At 36.7% G+C, this 24,183-nt stretch overlaps 1 protein-coding gene across 1 annotated transcript in view; it reads right to left on the reverse strand.

Annotated features, from left to right (window-relative positions):
- Positions 1–13,579, reverse strand: part of kcnj3a (potassium inwardly rectifying channel subfamily J member 3a) — a 61,960-nt gene extending 48,381 nt beyond the window's left edge. Inside the window, exons 1-2 of the mRNA XM_088605549.1 lie at positions 11,760–13,579; positions 10,697–10,913 (exon numbers count right to left, since the gene is read on the reverse strand). Of these exons, the coding sequence (XP_088461675.1) occupies positions 10,697–10,913; positions 11,760–12,431 (889 nt within the window). The 5' untranslated portion in view covers positions 12,432–13,579. The remainder of the gene's footprint in view (positions 1–10,696; positions 10,914–11,759) is intronic.
- Between the last annotated feature and the right edge of the window lie 10,604 nt (positions 13,580–24,183).

Genomic DNA, 24,183 nt, shown 5'->3' on the forward strand with positions numbered 1-24,183 from the left:
CCATCTGCCCTGCCATCCTCTCTTCTGACAAGCAGGAGAACAATTATTAGAAGTTCATCATCCTATGAGTATCATGGCCTGTCATAAGAAATCTGAAGGTACTGTATTTCACTCCTCTGTGAAGTTTTTTTTTTCTGCTACTGTATCTTGAGATGGGACATAAGCTGATTATTCATTTATGGTAATACAGCATGCATAAGAGTTTGTACTCCTAACCGTAAACAGCAAAATTAACTCTGAATGCAGCGCATGTCAAAGCTCCATAGAAAACATTTTACTAAGGTATTTATATTCTTGCTAGTCCAAAAGAAATCTGTACTGTGAGTTTCTATTGAAGCTACACTAACCAAGAAATTGCAAATGTATAAAATAATGTAATAATAATAATGTTTCTTTATTAGCCCTATACAATTTCTTGCATTAGGAATTCATCTTTTCACATACCCCAGCTTTTCTCCATGAGACACAGACAGGGAGAGAAGCTTGGGGTCTGCCATTGTACAGTGCCCCTGGAGCAGTTAGGGTTAAGGGCCTTGCTCAGGGGCCCAATGGAGTAGGATTCCTCTGCCAGCCACAGGATTTGAACCGGCAACCTTCCAGTCACAGGCGCAGATCCTTAGCCACAGAGCCACCTCTCCAGCCCACACATAACCACACAGCAAAAGGTTTTCTAAAACCAATATTATTTTGATGATGCAATTTTAAATTAAACTGCTCAATTTTAAAGAGATTCTGACAAAATAAACGAGTGTTGCAATACAGGACATTTTAGTCACAAAAAGGCCCGAACCTATAATTACAGTAAATTTAGTCATATACAAACGCAAAAGAGCTAACACGAGCTGCAACTACTTTAATAAGAAAAAATTCAAGACCATGAAACTCCCATTGCTGACAGAATTCCCTCTTCTGATGGTTGTCAAAACAAATATTTTGCACACTGGGGACACAGACATTTTCAACAGCTATCATTTTATGCTACGTGATTAGAGGGTTAGAATACATATGAGCCATAAACAAATCTTAAAAATTAATTAAGGATTTTAGATAAAACTGTATCAAAGGTTAAACATAAATAATTTGCTAATAATATAACTTGTTTTATATGCAATTTTGACTGAAGTACGCTGAAGATGTTCTAGTCTATGTACACCTAGTAAGCCAAGAAACAATTCATTTCAGTTTTACACAGGAGAGGTAATAAAATCATCTGCCTTCATCTCATCATCTCTTCTAGATAACACAGGCTTTATTTTCACAGCCAGTGTCAGTTCAATAGCAGTATAATCAGTGTCTGTCTTGCCCTATTCTGACTTTTAGGAGCTGGATTTTTAAATCAGTCAGTATATGTAAATGAGGACTTGACTGGATAATAAAGTAAGTTTTAAGGCTCCAGTAAAATCTGCAGCATAAGAAACAGCTGGATGCAGTCATTTTTTTGCTACATCAAAGTCATGTAAAATATATTATAACAAAATGTTTTTTCATGACAGCTAAATGTAGAATTTTGTATATAATTGTAGCATTTCTTTAACACCACATGGCTTATGTTTTTTTTTAAAACAGGAATAGTCATTATAAGCAGTATATTAACAATCTATGCACATCTACTATATATGGGGTGTAGCCTCATCTGAAATTATTTGGTTGTTCTATCTTCTACATACAGTACAGTATATGCATATATTAGATGCTTTTTGGTTTATTTTTAGAATTATCCAATGCAGGAATTGCACATTAAAAATTTACATACTGTATAATTCTTCCTGCAGTAGTTAGATTCCAACAAGTAATCCAAAGGAAACAAGAATTTATACATGGAAACATACTTATTGCATAGAATTTATTTGTATAAGGCATGAAAAAATATACTATTTATACTCAATATTCAAATTTTCCTGTTCACACTGAATACATGAATTAATAAAAGAAAACAATATTACAAATATATTATACTAAATTACAGACTAAAAACACATATTTTCTACACTGACATAAGTCAATTTCCAGTACAAAAAATATTAGATACTTTTATACATACTTGTTGGATGGTAAATATAAAGATCCGGCCACCAACCCATTTCCTAACCGCTTTATCCACTACAGAGTCATGGCATATCCCAGCGGATACACCTGGTTCGGATACCAGTCCATCACAAAGCACACACAGACACAACCATGCACACACTCACACCGGGGTCACACTGAGGTCAATCTTCCCAGAAGTCAACTAGCCCATCAGCATGTCTTTGGACAGTGGGAGGAAACCCAGGTGAACATGGGGAGAACATGCAAACTCCATGCAGAGAGCACCCCAGGAATGGAACCCAGGGCCCCTGTGCAGCGAGGCTGCAATGCTAACTGGTGTAAAATACTGTTTGAAACTTTACTGACAGACTTTGTGATATAGCAATCATGTATTTTGAACATGTTGTTTCTGCACATCACTTTAATATTAAGGTCTGAAGTTCCAGGTCATTTATTAAATGAATATGTAAATATATGAAAGAAAATTATATAAAATAAGGAACATATGTACATTAACAACTTTAGAACGAAATAACAAATATACTGTAGATTAATTAATAACACTTGCTTTTAATGTTGGTCAACAACATGCCACACTATTTTGCACAAAAACACTCCCAGTTCACATACAGAACACTCCAAAACACTGAAATATGTACTATATACAGTATATAGTCTAAGACACTTACATTAATCAGGTGGATTAATATTGTGTCGAGCTGCAGCATTCACTTTCAATTCACCAACACACATTTCAGTTTACTAGCAATGTTTCTCTTGATGACATTGCAGTTTTATTTAAACTTTGTTTTGACTATATAAAATATATAAGAAGCAAACTACCAGTGCTGAGATTTTAGATTTTGAAAGCAAAAAAATAGGTTGCTATGGAGACAGAGTTCCAATGGACAGAACTGAATGTCTGGGGACTTCCAGCATACTGTATAACAAATTGTGAGCTATATTTTTATGTCTGCATAACATGTAATACAATGCATAATATTAAGCAAAAAAGTGTGTTATTTGTATCCAAACCATCATTGAGCCTTTGAGGTATTATTTCAGTCAAATGTGCTTTGGTCCAAAGCGATTTAAAAATAGACAATTAATAAACGAATTAGTAAGTTATTAGTAAATAATATTAAGCATATAACATTAAAGAAACGATATAACCCAAAAATGGCACACAAATGGCAGAAAATGTTGTAATACTACTAAATGTAACACATTTATAATATATTCAGTATTAAGCACATTTATACTGTACTTGTTCATGAAAAATATGTTGTGCATGTTATCTCTTTTCTAATAGAATTCTATTAGCGGTTGGACAGAATATATTAATAATAATTATGGCTTGTTTTGAAGGTGCTTAGTTCTTTAAACTTTCCATACATTTTAATTTATGGGTGCTTAGTCAATTGCACAGAAAATTGGGTAATTATTATGATACATTTGTTTCAAACAAAATTAAGCGTTTTATGAGTATTTACATTTTCAGCACAGAAATATATTTTTTCTAAGCATTAGACTCAGAATATATCTAGATAGATACACCTGAACCATGGGCCATGGGGCATTAAAATGGTATTAATCCCCAGGTGGAGGCTGAACGGGTGGAATAAAGTGCACTAGTATTACTGCAGGATTTCAAACAATAGAAATGTGACTTAATCAGCATGTCAGAGAGATGGAAAGCAGCAAAAGCAAAGGAAGTCTACCTTGCAAGCTTTCCATCATTCAATCATTCCATCGTTCCCTAAAGGTGCCCTGTTGTTGAACCAATTGCTACACAAAAAGCAAGGAAAAATAATCCAGCACATTTTTTGAAGTATCAGTGTAACCACCTTCTTGCATATCCTCTCATCAGATCACAGATGTAGAGCAAGGTTGTGACCAGGGGACACTGCCAATGTAACATCAAACCAAGGTCCTGACCACTCAGTCAGTAAGATGCCACAGCACGTTTCCTAATTCCCCAATAGGCTGGTATAATCTGGATTTTCTAGAGTTTTCCCCTAATTCAAGTGATTAAGCAATTTAAAAACCCGATCTGCTGTGTACTGCAGCTGGTGTGCAAACCTCACCTGGAGGCTGCACGTCGGTGGTAAATGAATGGGACTATTCCAATATATAAAGCACTTTGAAATCCTTTGGGTTGAAATGCATTATATAATTGCAAGACAGTAGTAGCACGTTTAATATTTAATGGACAGTATTCTTGTTCTCGTCAAACACCAGCTTTCAGATGCTCCTCCAGTAACTTAAGTGTGAAGATAGGTCAAGCCAAGAACATGGGTAGCTTTTTTAGGTTCAATTCTTCATATCATTTTCTCCTTAAGATTACTTAAATAACAAAATAGTACCTACAAGCAATTACCCCCTGTTTTCTATACCAAAGGTCATTAACAATGTGAAATGTTGGTATTAGTCAAAAGCATTTGTTGTATTTTCAATTCCTCCCAGTCTACCTACAATTTATGATGCTATTAAACGTAGACATTGTTTTTTTTAAAAATCAATGATTTGAAGATAATAATAATCCAAGGTAGTAATAATAATTGCTTACACTTATATAGTGCTTTTCTGCACACTCCACTCAAAGCGTTTTACAGGTAATGGGGACTCCCCTCCACCACCACCAATGTGCAGCATCCACCTGGAGAAGTGTGTGTGGCCAGAACGCTCACCACACATCAGCGATCAGTGGGGAAGAGAGCAGAGTAATTAAGCCAATTTATAGAGGCGGGTTGTTAGGAGGCCATGATTGATAAAGGCCGATGGGAAATTTGGCCAGGACGCCAGGGTACACCCCTACTCTTTTCGAGAAATACCCTGGGATTTTTAATGACCAAAGAGAGTCAGGACCTCGGTTTTACATCTCATCCGAAGGACGGCACCTGTTTACAGTATAGTGTCCCCGTCACTACACTGGGGCATTAGGACCCACGTGAGCCGCAGGGTTAGCGCCCCCTGCTGGCCCCACTAACGCCTCTTCCAGCAGCAACCTAAGTTTTTTCCAGGAGGTCTCCCATCCAGGTACTGACCAGGCTCACACCTGCTTAGCTTTAGTGGGTTGCCAGTTGTGAGTTGCAGGGTGATATGGCTGACCTTGTTAATCCATCACCATGCCTCCCCTCCTGTCTATTTAAACCCTGCTGTCTGCCTCTATCTAGACTCAGTAGTGCGTTGTACTTTGTGGACTTTACATCAGAGACTTCTTGTTACTGGACAGCTCCCTTGTTTATGGACTTTAGGATTTTGGACCTTGATTTCTGGAACTTGTATTGGATGTTCATGACTTGTTGCTTAGTTTTTGGCTTTTGGACTTTTTCGCTTTCCCTTTTGACCATGAATTTGGATCACCCTTTTAAAGGCTTCCTTGCCATTTTGTCACCAGCATAGGTTCCATCAATTTATCTTGACTTCCTGGTACCCAATATAACGATACCAGGAGGTAAAGATTCAGTGTTATAAACTGTTATATCTTACTTTCTACTGCAGACCCACTACTAAGATATAGCTTCTATAAGAAACGGACTGTTAATTTTCAGAACTTTTATTAACTATTATTATCTACTGAATGTAAGAATTACAACTCCACAGCCCCCTTGCAGTGACATACACTCACAGACACTTGACTTCTCCAATTACTACACACATTTGTCCCAACTCATTTGCATCTTAAATGGGGTTTGCTAACACTTCACTCTATTACACCAGCATTGTCAAATCCCAAAACAGAATTGTGCATTTAATATGCAATGATCTCTGACCCATACCAGAAAAGAAGGTTTATAGAATACACAAAACCTGTTATGAGATACAGTACACTTTACACAGGGACTAGATTTTAGCAAAGAGGATTTTTTTATATCATTACCATTCCAATCACATGATGAAGTACTTGCTATGAGAAGAACTGGAGACCAGATTAAGCCCCAGTCTGAAGACAACCATAAGCAAATATGAGATTCATGAGAACCTATGGACATGTATGTTGACCAGTAGATGAAAATGTGAATCTGTATATTTCTGTCTCAAAAAATGTTTCCAAATGTACTTAAAATTACATTTACTATAACTTCCATAATTATGAAAACAATTATCATTATTATTAATCATTATTATAGTATGAGTATGACCAGTATTTCCATTTAATTCTGTTATATACTGTACTATCCATACTACTTGCTATTGAGAAAATTTAAAGGAAAATGTGGAATCAGTTCTGTTTCAATTACATTCCTGTCTAAAACTAATCGCTATGTTCTGTAAAACCTTTCACCTCACAAAGCATGTGTCATGTTGAACTCAGCAGACTGATGCGCAGTAAATGAAGGAGAGAGTGCTTTGTTAAAAACTTAACATTGTCTTAACATCAATTTTAGTGACTCATAGACAAATTAGATGTCACTGAAATAATGCTGGCATGATCATTGGCACTGCCGCGTTGCCATGGTGTCCAGTGACCATTGACAAGGTGTTCACACAAGGGCTAGACATGTGTCAATCCTTTAAGCACCTTTTAAACTGACAGATAAAACTCAAAAGGATTTGTCAATACAGTGCTAACTGCAAAACAGGATTCTCACATCCCCCTTCTTTTCAGTGCACACGTTCATTTCAGTAGTAAACTAATCACCGATATTATGTAAAATGCATTTTCATACAAATTTGAAATATGGACATGAATTAAAGAAGGCTAAATGCATAATTTGTTAAGTAATATAGGTCGAGCAAATCACTTAAAACAAGGAATATTTAAATCCACCACATTTTTCTAAACACAAGAAACTCTTGACACCGGTTTCTTATTGTAAACGACACTTCATTCGGAATTGTGCTTCAGGTGGAATCTGTTGACCCCATGACTCCACTGTACAACATTAATCATTGTTAAATGTATAATATAAATACACAGTTCAGATAACATCAGCACATACAACAGATAATAATCTGTAAATTATTACAAATTTTACAATTCGTCAGATACTAGAGTAGTGCTGAAAACACTACTTGTGAAAATGAAACAACAGGAGATCAATCTCATTTAGCAATTAGTGGGCTATTGTCAAGCATTGTATTGTTACTCAATTATAAAAAATTATAATTAAACGTCAATTAAAAAAAATGCTCGTTAGTTCACATTTGACAGTCCCCTGAGTGCATGCTTTGTCATTAGTAACTTAATATCACTGGTTGCTTAAAAATGAGACAAGTCAACATCATGTCACTCATTTTTCCATATGCATTTAAAATACAGTCTAAAAAAATGTAGAATCTATAAAGACAGTCTGGTTAATAGAGATCCAGGTCAGATCCTTAGTCCAGCAGTGAGATAAATACTGGTGCTGGTTTATGAGATCACCAGCTTGGCAGGGATCTTTTCTGTTCATATGGAACAGGGAGTAACAGCACATGCTATATATTGCAACAATATCCCATCCACGGACACCCAGAAACCCACAGGAGTTAAAACAAACCCCTTGTTAAATAATTACCCAAGCTTCCACAGCAATGTGTGCTATACTGTACAGTATATGACTGGGATGTATCTTTTATCTTTCCAATTAAAAAGCGTAAAAAACGACTATTTTACAACATGTTTATCTTATCTCAAATCCCTGCACATTTATCTTCCTTTGGTCAAATACAGTTTTCACTTACCGTTTAAACTAACCTTTAGTTTCATCACCAGATGACTTCAAGCATATATATTAAATACTGTACAAAACCGCCCACAACAAAATCGAGACAAATCAAGCAAGCACAAATCTAATAAAATATCTGTGTTAAAATAAATAAAAGTCTTAAACAAAAATAAATAAAACAAAATTATAAAATGATCATCCAAAAATAACTAAAGAAGTCTGGATTGTGAAAACAAAATGGTGTTCAGAGCAAATTCTAATGTTGCACTTCTGCTGTCCTCCATATAAATCCTTTCCTGTTGTCTACAACTCTGAGGGCATCTTTTCTAGCCCCCCTCATTCCATCCCTACTGCACTCTTACAGCAGCTCCCCCGTTCATTCCTTGTAAGTGAGGGAGGTTGTGACAGTGCTGTCATTTCCGCATCCATATACCAGTTAACACCAAAGTATAAAGTACAGTACATATTCATTGGCTTGTTTCCTCATTAGTAGAAGTTGACCAAATTACTGAACTGAGCATTTCCAGTTTAGAAATAGGTAAATATTGTGCTGCCCTGATCCTTACTGTTGAAAGTTATCCCTGTTCTTGAATTTGGAAGAAATTCAAAGAAAGAGTCTTTGCCTCCAGTGCAAACATACTGTAGTGTGGACTAATCCCCCCCCCCCCCAAAAAAAAATTTTTTGTTTAATCACAAAATATTAACAACTATTATTGAATTAAAATGTGTACATTCTAGTTATTCTAGGTCTTCTAGTCACAATCTAATGTCTGTTGTTTAATGCTCTCCAAAGACAAATTAAAGAGTGGTTCCGAAGTAACTTTTAATGAGCTTTAAGAATGATTCTCCACTACAGTTCATGAAGAACGCAGCTTAGCTCTGAACTGAAAAGGGTTCATACTCTGATTAAGCATTCCTTACATAATGCACTTCTTCTTCTTCTTCTTATCAGTAACGTGCAGGGTAATACAAGTGTATAAACCCTTTCATGGCTGATAAGATATTTCTACTTCATTTGCAAAACACTTCTGTAGCCAAAGTCATCTAAACACTAAAGTTTTCTTTTCCACTTCTGGCTCTATAGTAAAATACAATTATTCTTGACACAATAGGCACATTTACAGGGTAAACATCTGGAGGCATTTTGTTATGTTATGATGTTACTGTATGTAGAAAAAATGAATAAAAGAATGTTAAAGTAACACTATCCTACACATCCCAAATCTTACCAGCTACAATAATTGTCCATATTACAGAATGGTAGGCATTTTTATGTAAAAACAAATGTCTCTTTTACAAATATCATGATGCATAATGGCAATATTTATTATTTATGACCATTTTTAGCTACTTATGCAGAGTACAAGGTAACATTGGCCTTATGATTGAATATCAGTTCATATTTCATTGTAAGTGTCAATAAAGAACAAAGCTGGAAAACATGGAGTGTATTACACTCAAGTCATATGATACTGGTAGAGTTTCTTATATAGACACTTATCAACGTTCTGTACCTTAGTGAATCAATCTCGCCAATATTCTTTAATAGAAAGGGCCATTGTATTCTGGGACAACTAAGTGTGCTTTGAGAAAACCTGTAATCCATAGTTTAGTCAAAACATTTAGTATCACAGCACTATTGTAGGCTATAAATAGAACATGTAAGTAGACATTTTAGAAGGCTCTTCCACAAAAAAGATCAGCTTATTATAGGAGGATTACTTCTGGAAAACAAGGCAACTGCTAGCTTTTACAAAATAAATTATAATCAATTTATCTACATTAGTAAATGTAGATACAGTATATAGATAAATCCAATATAATTTTATTACAATGGCTTTTTATCTTACCGGTACGGGGAGAGGAAATAATTTGCACTGCTGAATAAAATGCAAGCTTTGTACTTACAAGGTGTATATACCAATTTGATGTATTCAAATTGCATGCAACCCTGTGATCTTGATAGGAAGCACGGAAAAGCTTAATGTGAACAGAGCTGTGTGTAAATAATTCAATACGATTATCTAATACTCCATAGTATAAATAGAAAAATACTTAAATATTTATACACATTTCCTTTTAGAATCATGCTAAAATGCAGTCATTTATCTTATTAGTTTGCACCAGGGGCTAATTCTTTAATGTTGCACATCCTCAGTCATGCATTGCTTTACCATCAATACTTATTGTGTTGTGTTAAAACTAAAGCTGTTCGAATGATTTTAGATTTGTTGAGTGTCTGCTTTATACAGCTATAGAGTCTACATTTCTCGGCTAATCAAGGCTTCGGATTTCAGTGTGTATCTCCTGATGAACTTTTTATTATCTATATTTGGCAAGAGTTCTTAACATAAAAAGATGCTCATCAAAAGATAACATAAAAGCAATGCTCAAATGTGATATTCAATTTTTAAAAAGTCTTTTGTTATTGTTCAACCTTTGACCCCATCAAATTTGTGGCCAATTTTTTTCTTAATGTAGGCACCACTGACACCAGTGGGTTTAGAGATTTTAACCTTTAAGACATATTTTATATATTCCAGTTTATTACAGGCTGCAAAATGTTGTTTTAACATAGTCAAGAAGACTAAAATCATAATAAAATAACAACGTCCTTAAACAACCTTCAAATTAGGTCAAATATTATTTTATTAAAACTTTAAATTTAAATGGTGAGCATAGCACCTGTTTTTTTTGGTCAATCATTGCTTTCTATGTGTTTCTAAGCAATATGTCAAGTGTGCAATATACTATTAACAGTTTGTTCTCACAAATTCACCAGTAACTCTACAGCAAACCCGTCAGATTTCCACACCAAATAATCGGTATTCCATATTTTCTAATAGAAGTATAAAAAAAAATTCTTATGTATCAGGGATTCAACATTACATTTCCAGAATAAATGACCTATATACTGTTATACTTCATAGTGAAACATCATATCTTGCACTGAAAATGCATGGGGGCCTTATTAAAATTGTAAAGGTACAAATATGCTCGTTGAACTAACTCACCAGTGGTTTCCACGATTCCCTCTAGGATGACAACAATTTCAAACTGTTCAGTTTGCATTGATCTCTGGGAGAGGTCGTAGAATGGACTCTTGGTGTCGATCACATGGCAAATTGTAAGGGGGGAAACCAGAAAAAGCTGATCTGCCCCGGTGCTAAAGCCCACATCCAACTCTAGTTGATCCAGCGGGAGAAACTCGCCTTCAGGCGTCTGCCGAGACTAAGCAAGCGTGCAGAGAAAGGGGGAAATATCAGCAAAACCACGGCAATTCAGCAAGCCATGGTGACAGCAGATCACATTTTGTCAGCATTTCATGCAATCAGTCATTTGATATACACAGAGAATATAAAGGCAATGAATCGTGACTTTGATCTCTTATAAGGAATACTGTATAAAGTGCGTACTTTTAAAGGGTGTAAGAATAAACTGAACGACGAATCATTTTCGAATTCGTTACATTAGTTAATTGGCAAAGAGCCCAAACACTTAAACGACTCCAGACAGAAAAGGGGAATTGTGTAATTATAACTTTGAAGTTAAATACAGTGTGTACATATTACAGATAAGCGAAAACTTGAAAGAGTTTTCTACAAAAGGAGCATAAAGTGTTTCTTTTTAGTGCTCTTTTATAAAGATGTCCCGAATAGGTAAAGATTTTTTGTTCCTGGTACAGTATCTCGTAATGTTAGAATTCTATTGGATGTGATTACATCAGCAAAAAAAATTTAATCAAGACAATGAATAAAACATGAAATAATATTATATATGTGTAAAGAAGATTATGATGTGCCCTATTTGAATAATTTCATAAACAGTAAGAAATTATTTAAAAATCAGTAATGGCTGATCTGAAATGTGTGCATGCCAAACATCCTAGCAAATTTAAGACTGACTTAAGTGAACTTTATGGACTGTAATTGTTACTCTGTTGTAAACAGCAATAGCATTGTATTTATGTGCAATGATATACAGTACTTATCGACTCAGTCACCCTTAAGCACAGACTTCACTGTAAAGATTTCAGTGACACACAAAAGGCTACAGAAAATGTACAGCGCCACTTACTTTAAGCAATTTGCAGCGAATCTGAGCTGAGACCATATGGCTATTGCGCAGGTTGCCGACTCTGAACATTAGAGTCAGTTTCCCATCTCTCATTGAAATAACTGCATGTTCACTAAACATCAAAGTCTCTGCCCGTTTTTTGGGCTGAGACATCTTAATGAACATACAGCCGATCAAAAAGGCATCTACGATGGATCCAAGGATAGACTGAAAAAGGAATAAAATGATCCCTTCGGGACATTTGTCTGTGATATACCTATAGCCGTAGCCTATTGTAGCTTCTGTCTCGATAAAGAACAAAAAAGCCGAAGGAAAGTTGTAGACGTTGGCTACACACGGTGTATACTTGTCATCATGAGCTCTGTTGAGATCGCCTCTTATGTATGCAATGACCCACCACATCGATGCCATGAAAAGCCACGCTACAGTGTAAGTCAGGATAAAAATAAATAAATTCCAGCGCCATTTCAGATCTACTAGGGTAGTAAATAAATCCGAAAGGTATCTGCTTGTTTCACTTCCAAGGTTACCATGTTGGACGTTACACCGCCCGTTCTTATCAACAAAACGTTGTCTCTTCCTCTTCGGTGCAGGGTGATTAAATCCAGAGCCACTGGATGAAGTGGTCACTACCTGGTAATCGTCCCCAAATTTCTTTCGAAGTGCAGACATAATACGATGACAGCAGCCAGAGTAATGGTCCTTAGGATTCAATTTGCCGTCCTATTTTTTCCAGCGCCTTAATTAGACTTACAGTACAGTTCTCTCTGGCTTTTGCACGCTCTTAATAGTTACTAAAATGAGGGAAGCAGCGAGTTGCTGAACTGTTCGTTATGGGTTACCTTTAGTATTTCTTCACGCTACAGTTATTAAACACGCCGAAAACTGAAGTGCTGAATCGGTTCAACAGAGAGACCATAAAAACAAAATAACAAATCTCAGCTGACAATTTTCTCTCAGTACAGTAAGCGAAACAGAGAAGCAATGGACTTGCTGCCTATAGGGATGCATCACCCGCTGTTACAGCTTTGAACAGTACGCTCTTCTGAGAGCCAAAGATTACTCATCAGCTCTTCCCCAGGTTGGTACAACACAGGTTGGTTCAGGAGTTTGAATGCTGAGTTTCTACAGAGTCCATACCTTCAGTTTGAAGTTGTAAGCGTTTTAGGGCTTCATCAAGCAAAAGGTTTCCTTCAGTAAGAGATCCAGAGAAATGTCAAATGCAATTGTTTCGATGAAACGGTCTCATACTTCTGCAGCGAAAGCTCAGATTTTATGCGTTGGTGTTGGACATGCGTCGGTTCCGAAACCTCTGCTTCTTTTCTGGGTTCATATCATAAACATGGACGTTGTGGTAACGGCTTTAGAAATCTTGTGTGGTCTTGAGGAGAGTTGCGCTGTTTGAGACCGCCAGGTGCTGAAGCGGGTTTTTTTTTTTGGAATCAGCGTGAAGGTCTTCTTTCAGGTGAAGAAAAATGTAGAAAAGGCTGCTCAGTTTTCTCAGGCTCTCCCCCTCCTCAGCTCCTGCGCACTGAATGCTCCTCCTGCTGTGAAGTACTGCTGTGCTTAGCCTTGTGGTACCTAAAGACTGATCTGCAGCACCAGCAACGAGGGCAAGAGAAGCATCCTTCTCTGACAGCCAAAATGTAGAATTATCACTTCACAGTGCGATCACTTTTTATTGCTGTATCCAGGTCGACCTTAAAAAAAATTGCTAACTGTATTGATAGAGAACGAATATATTTTATCTCCCTGTTCTGACGCATTGTGGTGATATTTGGAGGATTGACTATGTTTAATCTCTTTGTTTTCCCGTGCTTTAATACTGCAGTTTTAGCGATTTGTGTGTTCAAACGTGATGTACAGTATAGGCGTATCAAACAAGGAGATCTTTTGTTAATATTGTAAGCAATATGTGGAATTTACAATAGTAATGCATTAAGACACCTTCTAAGAAAACACAATAAGAAATGATGTAATGCAGGATGTGCTCTAATAGTTATCTGAACACGTGCTGTTTTTGTTGACTAAAAATAGCTTAGCTTTTACACATGATTACACTTTATGCAGCAATTATTGTCTGCCCGGCCCCCAAAATTGGGTTTTTCTTTAATTAACAATGAAATGGTTATCTGAAGAAACTTTGAAATATTCAGAAATATTCAAAAATTGCTTGTCCTTTGACCTGCAACAAATCACTAGTGTAGACAAAAGAAACAGAAGAAAAGGTGTGTTTTCATTCTGTTCTTTTTTAGAGCTTTTTTTTCTTATCTGCCCATGGAAAAAATACATCCATGCTAAATAAATAATAAAAATAGATGTTTTACATGTAGTGTAGGTTGTAAAATAATAATAAAGCAACTAAAAAGGTTAACATTGTTGATTTTGTTGGAAAAACATTACTTTATCTCTGCAGACAAAGAAAAAACACATCTTGTTTAACATTGTTTTTTAGTCTAGTGGAAAAAATACCACACAATCTAATCTGTACCATATTGTTGATTTTGCAAATTACTGTATGTGCCCTAATACAGAATATTAAGATCTGATACATATCACAACTTATGTCAGATGGATGATAACAAAAATCCATAATATACAGTGTAAAGAATATTATATTTTAACATACAGTATATATTAGTTTATTATTTTCTTACTGCTTCATTCTGGAATGTGTGTGTATGATTATTAGGCTTTTATGGAGCTTTTATATTCCTTCTGTTAAAGTGTGAAACAGACATTTTGCTCATATACTTTAAGTAAAGTTAGAAGAAATACTCTCAGAGTCCATTCATTTTTAGCTCATCTTAAATAGCTACTACTAATTACTGTAAAGCTTTGGGTGTACTTAAAGTAAAATAAACACTGGGATAATGAAGGACAGAATACAATAATCCCCTTGAACTAAGCAACACTATATGACATTTTGTCATTTACTGTAGCTGTCATGCAAGAATTTAATTTGCTTTAGTTACATTTATGTGTCCCACAGTATCTTATGTCTGTACATTATTGTGCTGGTGTAGGTCTAAGGGCAGTGCATACAAAATAACCTGTGATGCCCTTGATGGACACTGTTATACACTGATTGGACAAAATATAAATTAACTGCCATCTAAACCTGACAATCTATATCTCTTGGCACATTGTTCTTGCACAAACAGCTGTGGTTTGCCCATTGTTGACATTTCTGTTAATTGGACCAGGGGAGCCCTTCTGCTGCTTGTCACAATGTGTCTCTGAGCTCAGTATGTTATTACCAGCTCATGACAAGAGCTATACCTTTGGTTGATCACACTGTAAGATTGTCCTGATGAATATATCAGTCAATAATGGTCAAAAAGGTTAATGAAGTTCCCATTGCAAGAAGTAATGATTATGCTTTTAGTAGCTAAAGGTGATTCATCTGGTTTTCCTAAAATTTCCATATCAGCTGTATATAATTTCTGCACAGCTTACATACTGTAGGTACTGTATAGTGTGATACAACTGGGTAATTGCAGTTTTCTTATTGAACATTATATGGATTTCCTTACTTTATTATTTATATTTATCAAAGTAATTGGCTACATTGTATCATTATCCAGGTATTTTTGAAAGACAAAGGGGTGTCTTATATTCACAGTGATTACAGGTTTTATATGATTATATAATATTTTTCATGGACTCAGATTAATTCTTTGTAAATGTGCATAATATTCATGTTCAGCAGTTAAAACAAGAAATGTCCTAAATATTCCACAGTCAAATGCAGAATTGTCTTAATAAAATCATTTAAAAAGAACTGAAGAAATGTTGTTTAATATATGACTATATTAATAAATGTAAAACAAAAACCTGTTTTTCAGGTTTAAAATGAATAATATTAAAATACATTAAAGTATAGCAAGTTATCTGAAAATGAAAATTACAAAATGCAACACAGAGCAATATAATCTGTGTTATTCCTAAGGAAGACAGGATGATGGATCTAACTCACTTGAACTCCCAATTATCTCTGGTCAGTTCCCCTGTGAAGCACATTTTTTTGCTGTTTCCTAAATTACCTTTTTACGGCTAGAGAAAAAAAAACCCATAGCTTTCATAATCTTTATTGAAAGATGACTGACACAGAAATATCATCTCTACCCACTGACTGCATGATGTGGCTCCTGGGAGCAAGCTCTCTGATCTCTTCTTTCCTGGTGGTACTGTATGAAGATTTCTGTTTAAATTTTAGGACAGGACAGCTTAATGTGTACTGTATGTACATTCCCTCTGATTTCAACACATGGTGCTCTGCTACACAGTCATTCCTAGGGCTCATACACTGTGAGCTCCAGGAGTATTTTTATGTTGTCGGGCTTTTCCGTCTGTATCCCGCTGCACATTAAAAAAACACCCAATTTGTCTGAAATGCCTTGTTCATATCATACATTGATTTATATAAAATGGCTTAGTTCAGTGCTTTACAAATTGTTAGTACAGTAATTAACTTTATTGAACAACTTTAGATACTGTATATTCTGTAGTGGTATATAAATGCAATGCTTTATTGTTATTATTCATAATTACAGTATTTAACACTATGTGTCTTCTGTGTTACTATGGTGTTCATCATTAAGTAACCAGCAAACAAGTGTTTCTAGTATCATTACAATCAGCATATTGAATTAATTGGAAAACCCAATTGGAGGTTTCCACTGCATGGTACACCTGATCATATTATAACTGAAACTTATAACTGTTACAGACAGTAAATAATGAATTTCCTTCAGTTAATGAAATACATGTTCACATATTTAGCAACAAAAGTTCATTATTTACTAAATATTTACTATTTAGGCCTGTTTCCTGGATTGGGGTTCACTCTTAATGATCCATAGTAGGCTAAATGAATAAGCCTGATTATATTTGGCCACATTGAAGCTTTTAAGGTTCTGCAATGTCCTATTCATGTTGAAAATGTCTAGACTCTATTCTTGAAGGAGAAAGATTTATCAGATTGTTTAACTAATCTATGTTATAACGTACTGTATACATAGTAGTTTCAACTGGCAGCTACTGTACTTCAGCCTGTGTCGGCTGCAAGGGAACAAATAAAGGTTAATTCTGCTGTGAAAAGTAGAATCAAGAAGCACAAAGTTTCAGCTATTGAGCCTTCTTCTGAATGCTTAATTCTAATATTTAACAGTAATAATTATGATCCCTTGCATTTAGGATATACCATATACTGTACAGTAATAATAATAATAATTGCTTACAATTATATAGCGCTTTTCTGGACACTCCACTCAAAGTGCTTTACAGGTAATGGGGACTCCCCTCCACCACCAATGTGCAGCATCCACCTGGATGATGCGACGGCAGCCATAGTGCGCCAGAACGCTCACCACACATCAGCTATTAGTGGGGAGGAGAGTAGAGTAATAAAGCCAATTCAGAGATGGGGATTATAAGGAGGCCATGATTGGTAAGGGCCAATGGGAAATTTTTGCCAGGACACTGGGGTTACACCCCTACTCTTTTTGAGAAACACCCAGTACCTACTGTACTACATATGGAGTGTAGGAGATGACTCACTTCTTCTAAGACTTTAGTGTAGCACTTACCTGGGTGATTTACTGTACACCAACCCCACTACATAGCAAAAGTAACAAATTACTTAAACAACTGCATTAAGAAGCAGATACAGGCAGGCCTTTTTTGTGCCAGCCAAAAGTGGAATTAAGCTGGGACTAGTGGGTAACACCCAAGCTCATTCAAACCGCACCTTGAGATTTTTTTAGGAGTCTGATTTTCTTTTATAGCTCTCTTATCCCAGTATTAACCAGGTCCCATCTTGCTTTTCTTGTGAGATCTGATGGAATCAGAATAAGAATGAATTAGGTTATCCACAAATTCTCCAAATCCTTTTTCTTCTACACAAGTCAAATATTTATGTTTAAATCAAACTAAAGCTTCAGTTCAGAAAATGATACCTACTAAAAATGGCAAGTATGGATCGTTAATTCTAATGAGTAAGGTTTATTTTCTCAAGATCTTAACTTCTTGGTAAAATATATATATATATGAATGAATAAATAAAAGAGATGTAATAAGCAACAACAAGGAGCTTGTGTTATTTTTAGTGGACAGGATACTTTTTCTGTTCAATGTAAACCCAATAAACTGAATAGAATGGTTGTGCTGGTACTTACCAGAAATATTACGAGCTCTTTTTTTTCCTTTTACAGTAAGACAGTTTCCTTGTGTTGTCTTTGTGATTTGGCACAAATGTGCAAACCAGGATGACTTATACTGTACGTGTTTTTCCATACTCTACTGTAGGTCAGATCCCCACAGCAGGGTCAGTAAGGAATCACAGTGAGTGCAAAAGAAGCAATAGTTTGTTATGTTCTCATCATGATCTGAAAAGTAATCAAACATTACATTTTGCAGTTTATCACCTCACCCAGTGATGCAATCAGAATTTTAACCTCATTGGCTGGAAATATGAGCAATTTTGATACATGCTTCTTTAGTGTCTTCCTTTTTTCCTCTTTGTGTGTCTTTGAAAAAGCAATGTAAGAGAGCAAAGTGTCTGCAATGTGCTGCACAAAGTGTGAGGGGAGCAAAAGGAAGTGAATGATGTGAGTTTTGGAGTAGTCTGAGAAATAACTGAAGTTTTGAGAAGTTTACTTGGGAGGAGAGCTGGATACCGAGAGACTACATTGTGAAGCTAGTAGCCAGTGTAGTTACCCAGCTGTGATTTAGAGAGGAACAGCACAAATTAGCTAGAGCTCAAAGAAGAGCTAAGGCTTTTGGTTTGTTGTGAGGTTTTGTTTTGGCGTGTATCCCCACACTGTAAATAAGAGATTACTAATCTTTTATTTCATGGCTGCCTGAGTGTCTTTGTTGTACCTGAGATCCATCTCTTTAAAGATCCTGTTACAGCATCCCACCCCTGAGTGTGCTACTAAGTGTTTCCTGACATTTTATTTTAGCATGTAAACAAAAGCATTGAAAGCAATGAATGTGAAAAAATGGGAATTTCAATGGTGAATTTTATTTTCTCGTTGAACGCTCTCCAAAATACTCATTAAAGGCTGAAACATGAAGCTTGTTTATATTTTCTGCAAAGTGAAACAACAGTACAGTTCACTGTTCAATCTGCAAGGGGACAAGAAAGCAAAGCACAGAAAACAGTTTTGCTCTAGGCCCAAGTATCCAGACAGAGTTCTATGTACAACATAAAAGTTACAGCTTTATTAAAGTAATTTTTTTCTGTATTTATTTTTCCCATGTATGCATTGTGTGGATCGTTTTCTTTGTTTTAATAATTTATAATTTACTAGTATAGCTTTGTCTTGGCTCACACTGATGTCCTTGTACCCACATGGGCAGAATTAGGAAGTTCACACAGGAAGTGTGAACTATTCAGCTTTGAGCCTTTTCTGTTTTTGGCATGTTACAAGCTCTGCAATGGCATACAGGACCTTCAGCAGTAATTGAAGGAAAGGTGCATCCCTTACCAAGGTCACAAGAAGCCAGCAGGTCCCTGGGAAAACTCAGAGGTCACTGTTTTGTCAGTAACCAAGATTACCCTGGACAATTAATCTCAGGCCTACACCCAAGAGAGCAGACACTGAAGTCACTGCTGGGTTGTGACTGTTTGGATCTTTTTGTGTATCCAGTGAATTTGTGTATGCAGGGATGCCCAGCAGTTTGATGCAGCTGACTTCTCCTCTGTTGGGGGAATGCAGTTGAGTGACTCTGAAGCCCGCGGTGCTACAGTGTGAGCAATCATGTGCAACTCCTGGCTGTGTAGTTTATCCATCTTAATAGTATTGGGATAATTATACAATCATTGACTAATATCACTGAAAACATTTGCATCTTTTGTCATCTGTGTGCAAGGAATGATTATACTAAACTCTTTAGCATGTCAAGACTGCATAGTCAATTGACCTTAACTTGAAAATGTCCATTCTAACATTTGTAAATGCATCTAACAACGTGTAGATTCATTTTTAAATGTATAAAAAGTATTAGCAGTTTTAGCAGCTTTTTCATTCACCATTCAACAGATCAATATGACTAAGTATAAACTCACTGATGTAGTCTTTCCAAAACCCTGTAATCTAATGGTTTTACAGTATAGTGGTTCCCCCAAGTCTCATTACAAGAAATGGTTTAGTGTTGTAATATCCTTTCTAAATATGAACATTATTAGAATCATTTGTACTGTCTTATGCTTACAGAATAAATATATTAATTCCAGTCATGCTAATAAAAAAAAACAATGTATAAAAATAACAAAGTAGTACAAATCATTTTTTTTTTTCCGTGGTACTAATGGTATGTTTCCGAAAGCCTCTGAATTTAACACCAGGTAATGTAAAGCTGCCTCAACTTTTATTTTTACAGTGCAGTCCAAGTTAAAGGATAGACAAAGCCACAGAAATAAATATTAATATTAAGACTAAATATTACATGCAGAATACTGCATGCAGGTGATAAAAACATAAACTATAGATATAAAATAGGAAAGTCTGAGCTGGAAGTAGCCACCTTAGGTCTTAAATGTTTATGATAAGAATTGTTTTCATCTTCAAGACTACCATTTCTCAAATGCTTCCACCAGCTGATTCTTTTTTGTCCACAACAGTGTCTTTGTCACGATCGCGAACCCCTCCTCTTAAGGGTGCTCCAGCCCTTCCTCTTTCCTTCCCATTGTCTGCACCTGTTCCCTATTCCCGGTCCCCCTTAAAAGCCAGACGCTGACCTCACTCCTGGCTTCTCATTGATTTCCGTGTCGTGAGAGCCCGGGGTCCTGCTGCGTCTGGCTCCGTTATGGTTTTAGTTTCCTGGTCCTGATTCCCTGCCCCGCCGGTCCCGACCCGGTTCTGGTTTTAACTACGGATGGATCCCCTGGTCTTGGACTAAACCTCTCGTCTTGGATTCCTCCTCTGGATTTACCTTTGGATTGTTCGCCCTGGATTCACTCCCCCCCGGACACTAGCACTGCATGGACACGCCCCCCTGTCTCCCGACCGACTCCTGCATGATATTTTTCCCCTTGTGTCTTCACTATTCTGGATTGCGTCGTCCGCATAGGGCCCGGAAAGAACTGTTCGTGACAGTCTTAACTATCAGTGTTAAGATACTTGTAAATCTCACCTGCTGAACTCACTTGTTGTCAGTTCTTATCTGTTCTGCATCTCTTTATTGGAGCCAGGTACCAGTGTGATCTGAACACAGTAAAGAAAAATACACAGGCTATGCTCTGTACAGTCTACTGTATTCACATACAGTACACTGTGTACAATGAGTAGGGGAGAGCAGCTGTACTCTCTGTTCATGAGCAAAATAAGGGTCCATCCACCTTCCTTGAAACAATCAATAGCTTTATAATGGCTATAGGGGTCAACATAGGCCCCTAAGTGGGTTTTCTTTAATCAGATAAGACCATTTTCCTTGTCCGGAAATAAGGTTTATATTAACTTTAAAGGTCGTAAATATTTTTTATATTGTATTTTTTAATTGTGACACATGGGAGTTGACGCTGGCTGAAGAAACAGTACATACAAATATTTTTCAGTATTGTTTCTTTGTTGCGTTAATTTGAGGGAAGTTACAAGAATTAGAATAAGAAATATGTTTTGTTCAGTGTATATATGCTGTATATATTATACTGGAAGCATGCAGCTCTGCTGTAGACGGTGCTTATTACAGTGTACTTCCAGCAGTCCTGTGTGATTTCACTTTTGGAGCGTTTTAGAAAGGAAAGCAGTGGAGAGTACTGCCTCTTTGGGTGGTGGCGGGGGTTGTGAGGTGTTAAAATGATACTTCTGTTGTGTATTTGATTTATTATACTCTGAAAATTTTTAACCTTAGCATTTGATCTTAATTACTGTATGTATCACAATAAACTTCGAACTGCAAAAAAAAATGACCAAGTTCTTTGTGTCAGGTGGATCAGCAGGTGCACTGCCATAAGACAATGCATTAGTAATGATAAGGTAAACTCATTATGTGAATTAATATTTTTTATTAAAAGAATTAATCAAAAGGGAACATACTATGAAAGTCAAGCAACGTTTGTAGTGTGTGGCTACCATTGGATACCATACGAACTGTACACCATGCTTTGTGCCAGGTTGCATATGCAACATAACACATAACTAATTTTTCAATCATTTAAACCTTGTGAGCAACACAGGAGATTGTTTTCTTTTCTACGCCTTTTATTCTGTAAACCACACTTTAACCTTCCTTTGAAACTGTTAAGTACAGTATATATAGTTCCACAAAAGCTATACAAAAAACTGTCACAGTCTCCTCCTTGAAGAGTTTAGAGGCACAGATGGAATGCAGCAATAACGATGGCACAGCCACAATTGCAAAGACGTGCAATGGTGTTTATTAAGAGGAACTGTGTTCCCAAAGTCCACACCCCCCAAAAAAGTGAAAAATACAAACTAACCTGGAAAAAAACCCCACAGAGTTATAGTAGAATAACATAAACATTAATTAATGTAAAAAAAATACTATTGTTGTAGGTGGTGTATCTTCACATGAAACAAAGAATGACACGGAGGCGGGTGTGGAACAATGAGTTATATATTAAAGTTAAGTTTGTTTGTACATGACATTAGACTACCGATCTGACATCTTTCTCTCACGCTAGCTCTCTTCAACTGTCACCAAGCTCCCGCAGTTCTTCCCGGTTTTCTCCTTTGCTTTCTGGCGCCAAAACTAAAACCGCCGGGTGACTCATATGACTTAGGAAAATGGGATAGAGCCATCTGATGGACTGTTACTTGTAATTCCAAGTAATACTTATACGTTTATTTATATATTGTAACACATACGACCTCCATTGCTTGCGAGAGCTGGCTTACCAGAGCGGTGACGTCACCGCCCTTCCCTGTGGAAAGCAGGGACAGCAGCCGCCGGGCTGACGGGAGATTTCCCTTTGGCTCAAGAGGCTGGGTCCCTGTTGAGTGACGCCGGAGGCCCGGGTTTGAGTCCCTGATGGTGAGGGACTGACCAGATGCGGTAGCGTTGAGGGCGCCCACGTGAACCCAGTAGCATTACAATGGTGTCAGAAGTGGGATGGGATAGCCCTTTGCCGAGGACGGTGAGTTAAGCGGGGGAGAGTGTAACGCATACGGCCTCCATTGCTTGTGAGAGCTGGCTTAACAGACCGGTGACGTCACCACCCTTCCCTGCGGATACCAGGGACCGCAGCTGCTGGGCTGACGGGAGATTTCCCTTTGGCTCAAGAGGCTGGGACCACGTGGACCACGAAGCATTTACAATATATATCACTTTACTACCCCCTCTTAATGGTATCTTCTTACAAATCAATCCACGCATGCGTAACCCGGGAACAGGCACTACTACTAAGCTAGCCATGCCGAAATTTGGGTTCTACAGGTTGCGGGAGAAACCATTTTGCCGGTGAGAAATCCTAACAACTTGTTTATTTTAAACACATGAATTGATCACCGATTTGGTTCTTTTCACTTCTAAAACAAAGGAAAACAGGTGTTTGGTTTGAGTTAATGTTTAATGTTGATAATAGGGAACAACCTTACTGAACTCTGTGTGTGCACCTACAGAGCAAGCATGGCTATCCCCGGAGTTCCACACTAGTTTGTTTACGTTGGAAACCAGAGTTATCGCTTTTGTTTAGATAGTGAAATGTTTGTGTGTGTGTGTACACGTGTGGATACCTCACGAGTGCCAGGTGATCTGGAAACGGAGTCTCCAGTCACAAATTGCCTGTTTTTAGGATTATGGTGTTAAAATTGTTGTAATATGTTTGAGAAATTTCATTCGTAAATATACCATAATATGTGTTATCTTTGCTTGCTGCAAATATGTCTAATTTATTACTTGTCCCGCTTCCCATTAGAATTTGATGAAAGTGTTTAGGTACTTGCTGTGTAATGCATTTCATAAAAAGTAGGAATGAGAGATCTGATAAGAAAACTAGAATTGCTTTATTAATTTAATCAGAGGTGCCCAGAGCAATGCATTTATCACGCACTTTACATCAGCACAGAAACCACTTTTATTTCTGCAATACTCAACCAATCACTTCAGAAGCACAATCCTAATTTAAAGTCTTATTTGTTAATCACTCAGCTCATGCTTACAGCATGAAGTCTCATAGTTGTGTCTGGGGACATACCTAGTCTTTTTTTATAAAATTTATAAAATTCACAGTTCTTTCTCACTGTTTTCCATAAAATGACAATGGTACTATGAACAGATGGGAATATTCCTACATCTGCCAATTTCTAAATTAAAAGACACTTTTTGGGGGTATGATGTTAGTCCTGGAATTGATTTGTGGGATAATGACACCCCTGATGCAGAGCTGAATGTTAAAGCATAAAACACGGTAGCATTACTTGCGTAAGATATGTAATAAAGTAACTGTTTACTTGTA

Source organism: Lepisosteus platostomus, chromosome 14 (assembly GCF_059453375.1).
Source record: "Lepisosteus platostomus isolate fLepPlt1 chromosome 14, fLepPlt1.hap1, whole genome shotgun sequence".
NCBI classification, from domain to species: Eukaryota; Metazoa; Chordata; class Actinopteri; order Semionotiformes; family Lepisosteidae; genus Lepisosteus; species Lepisosteus platostomus.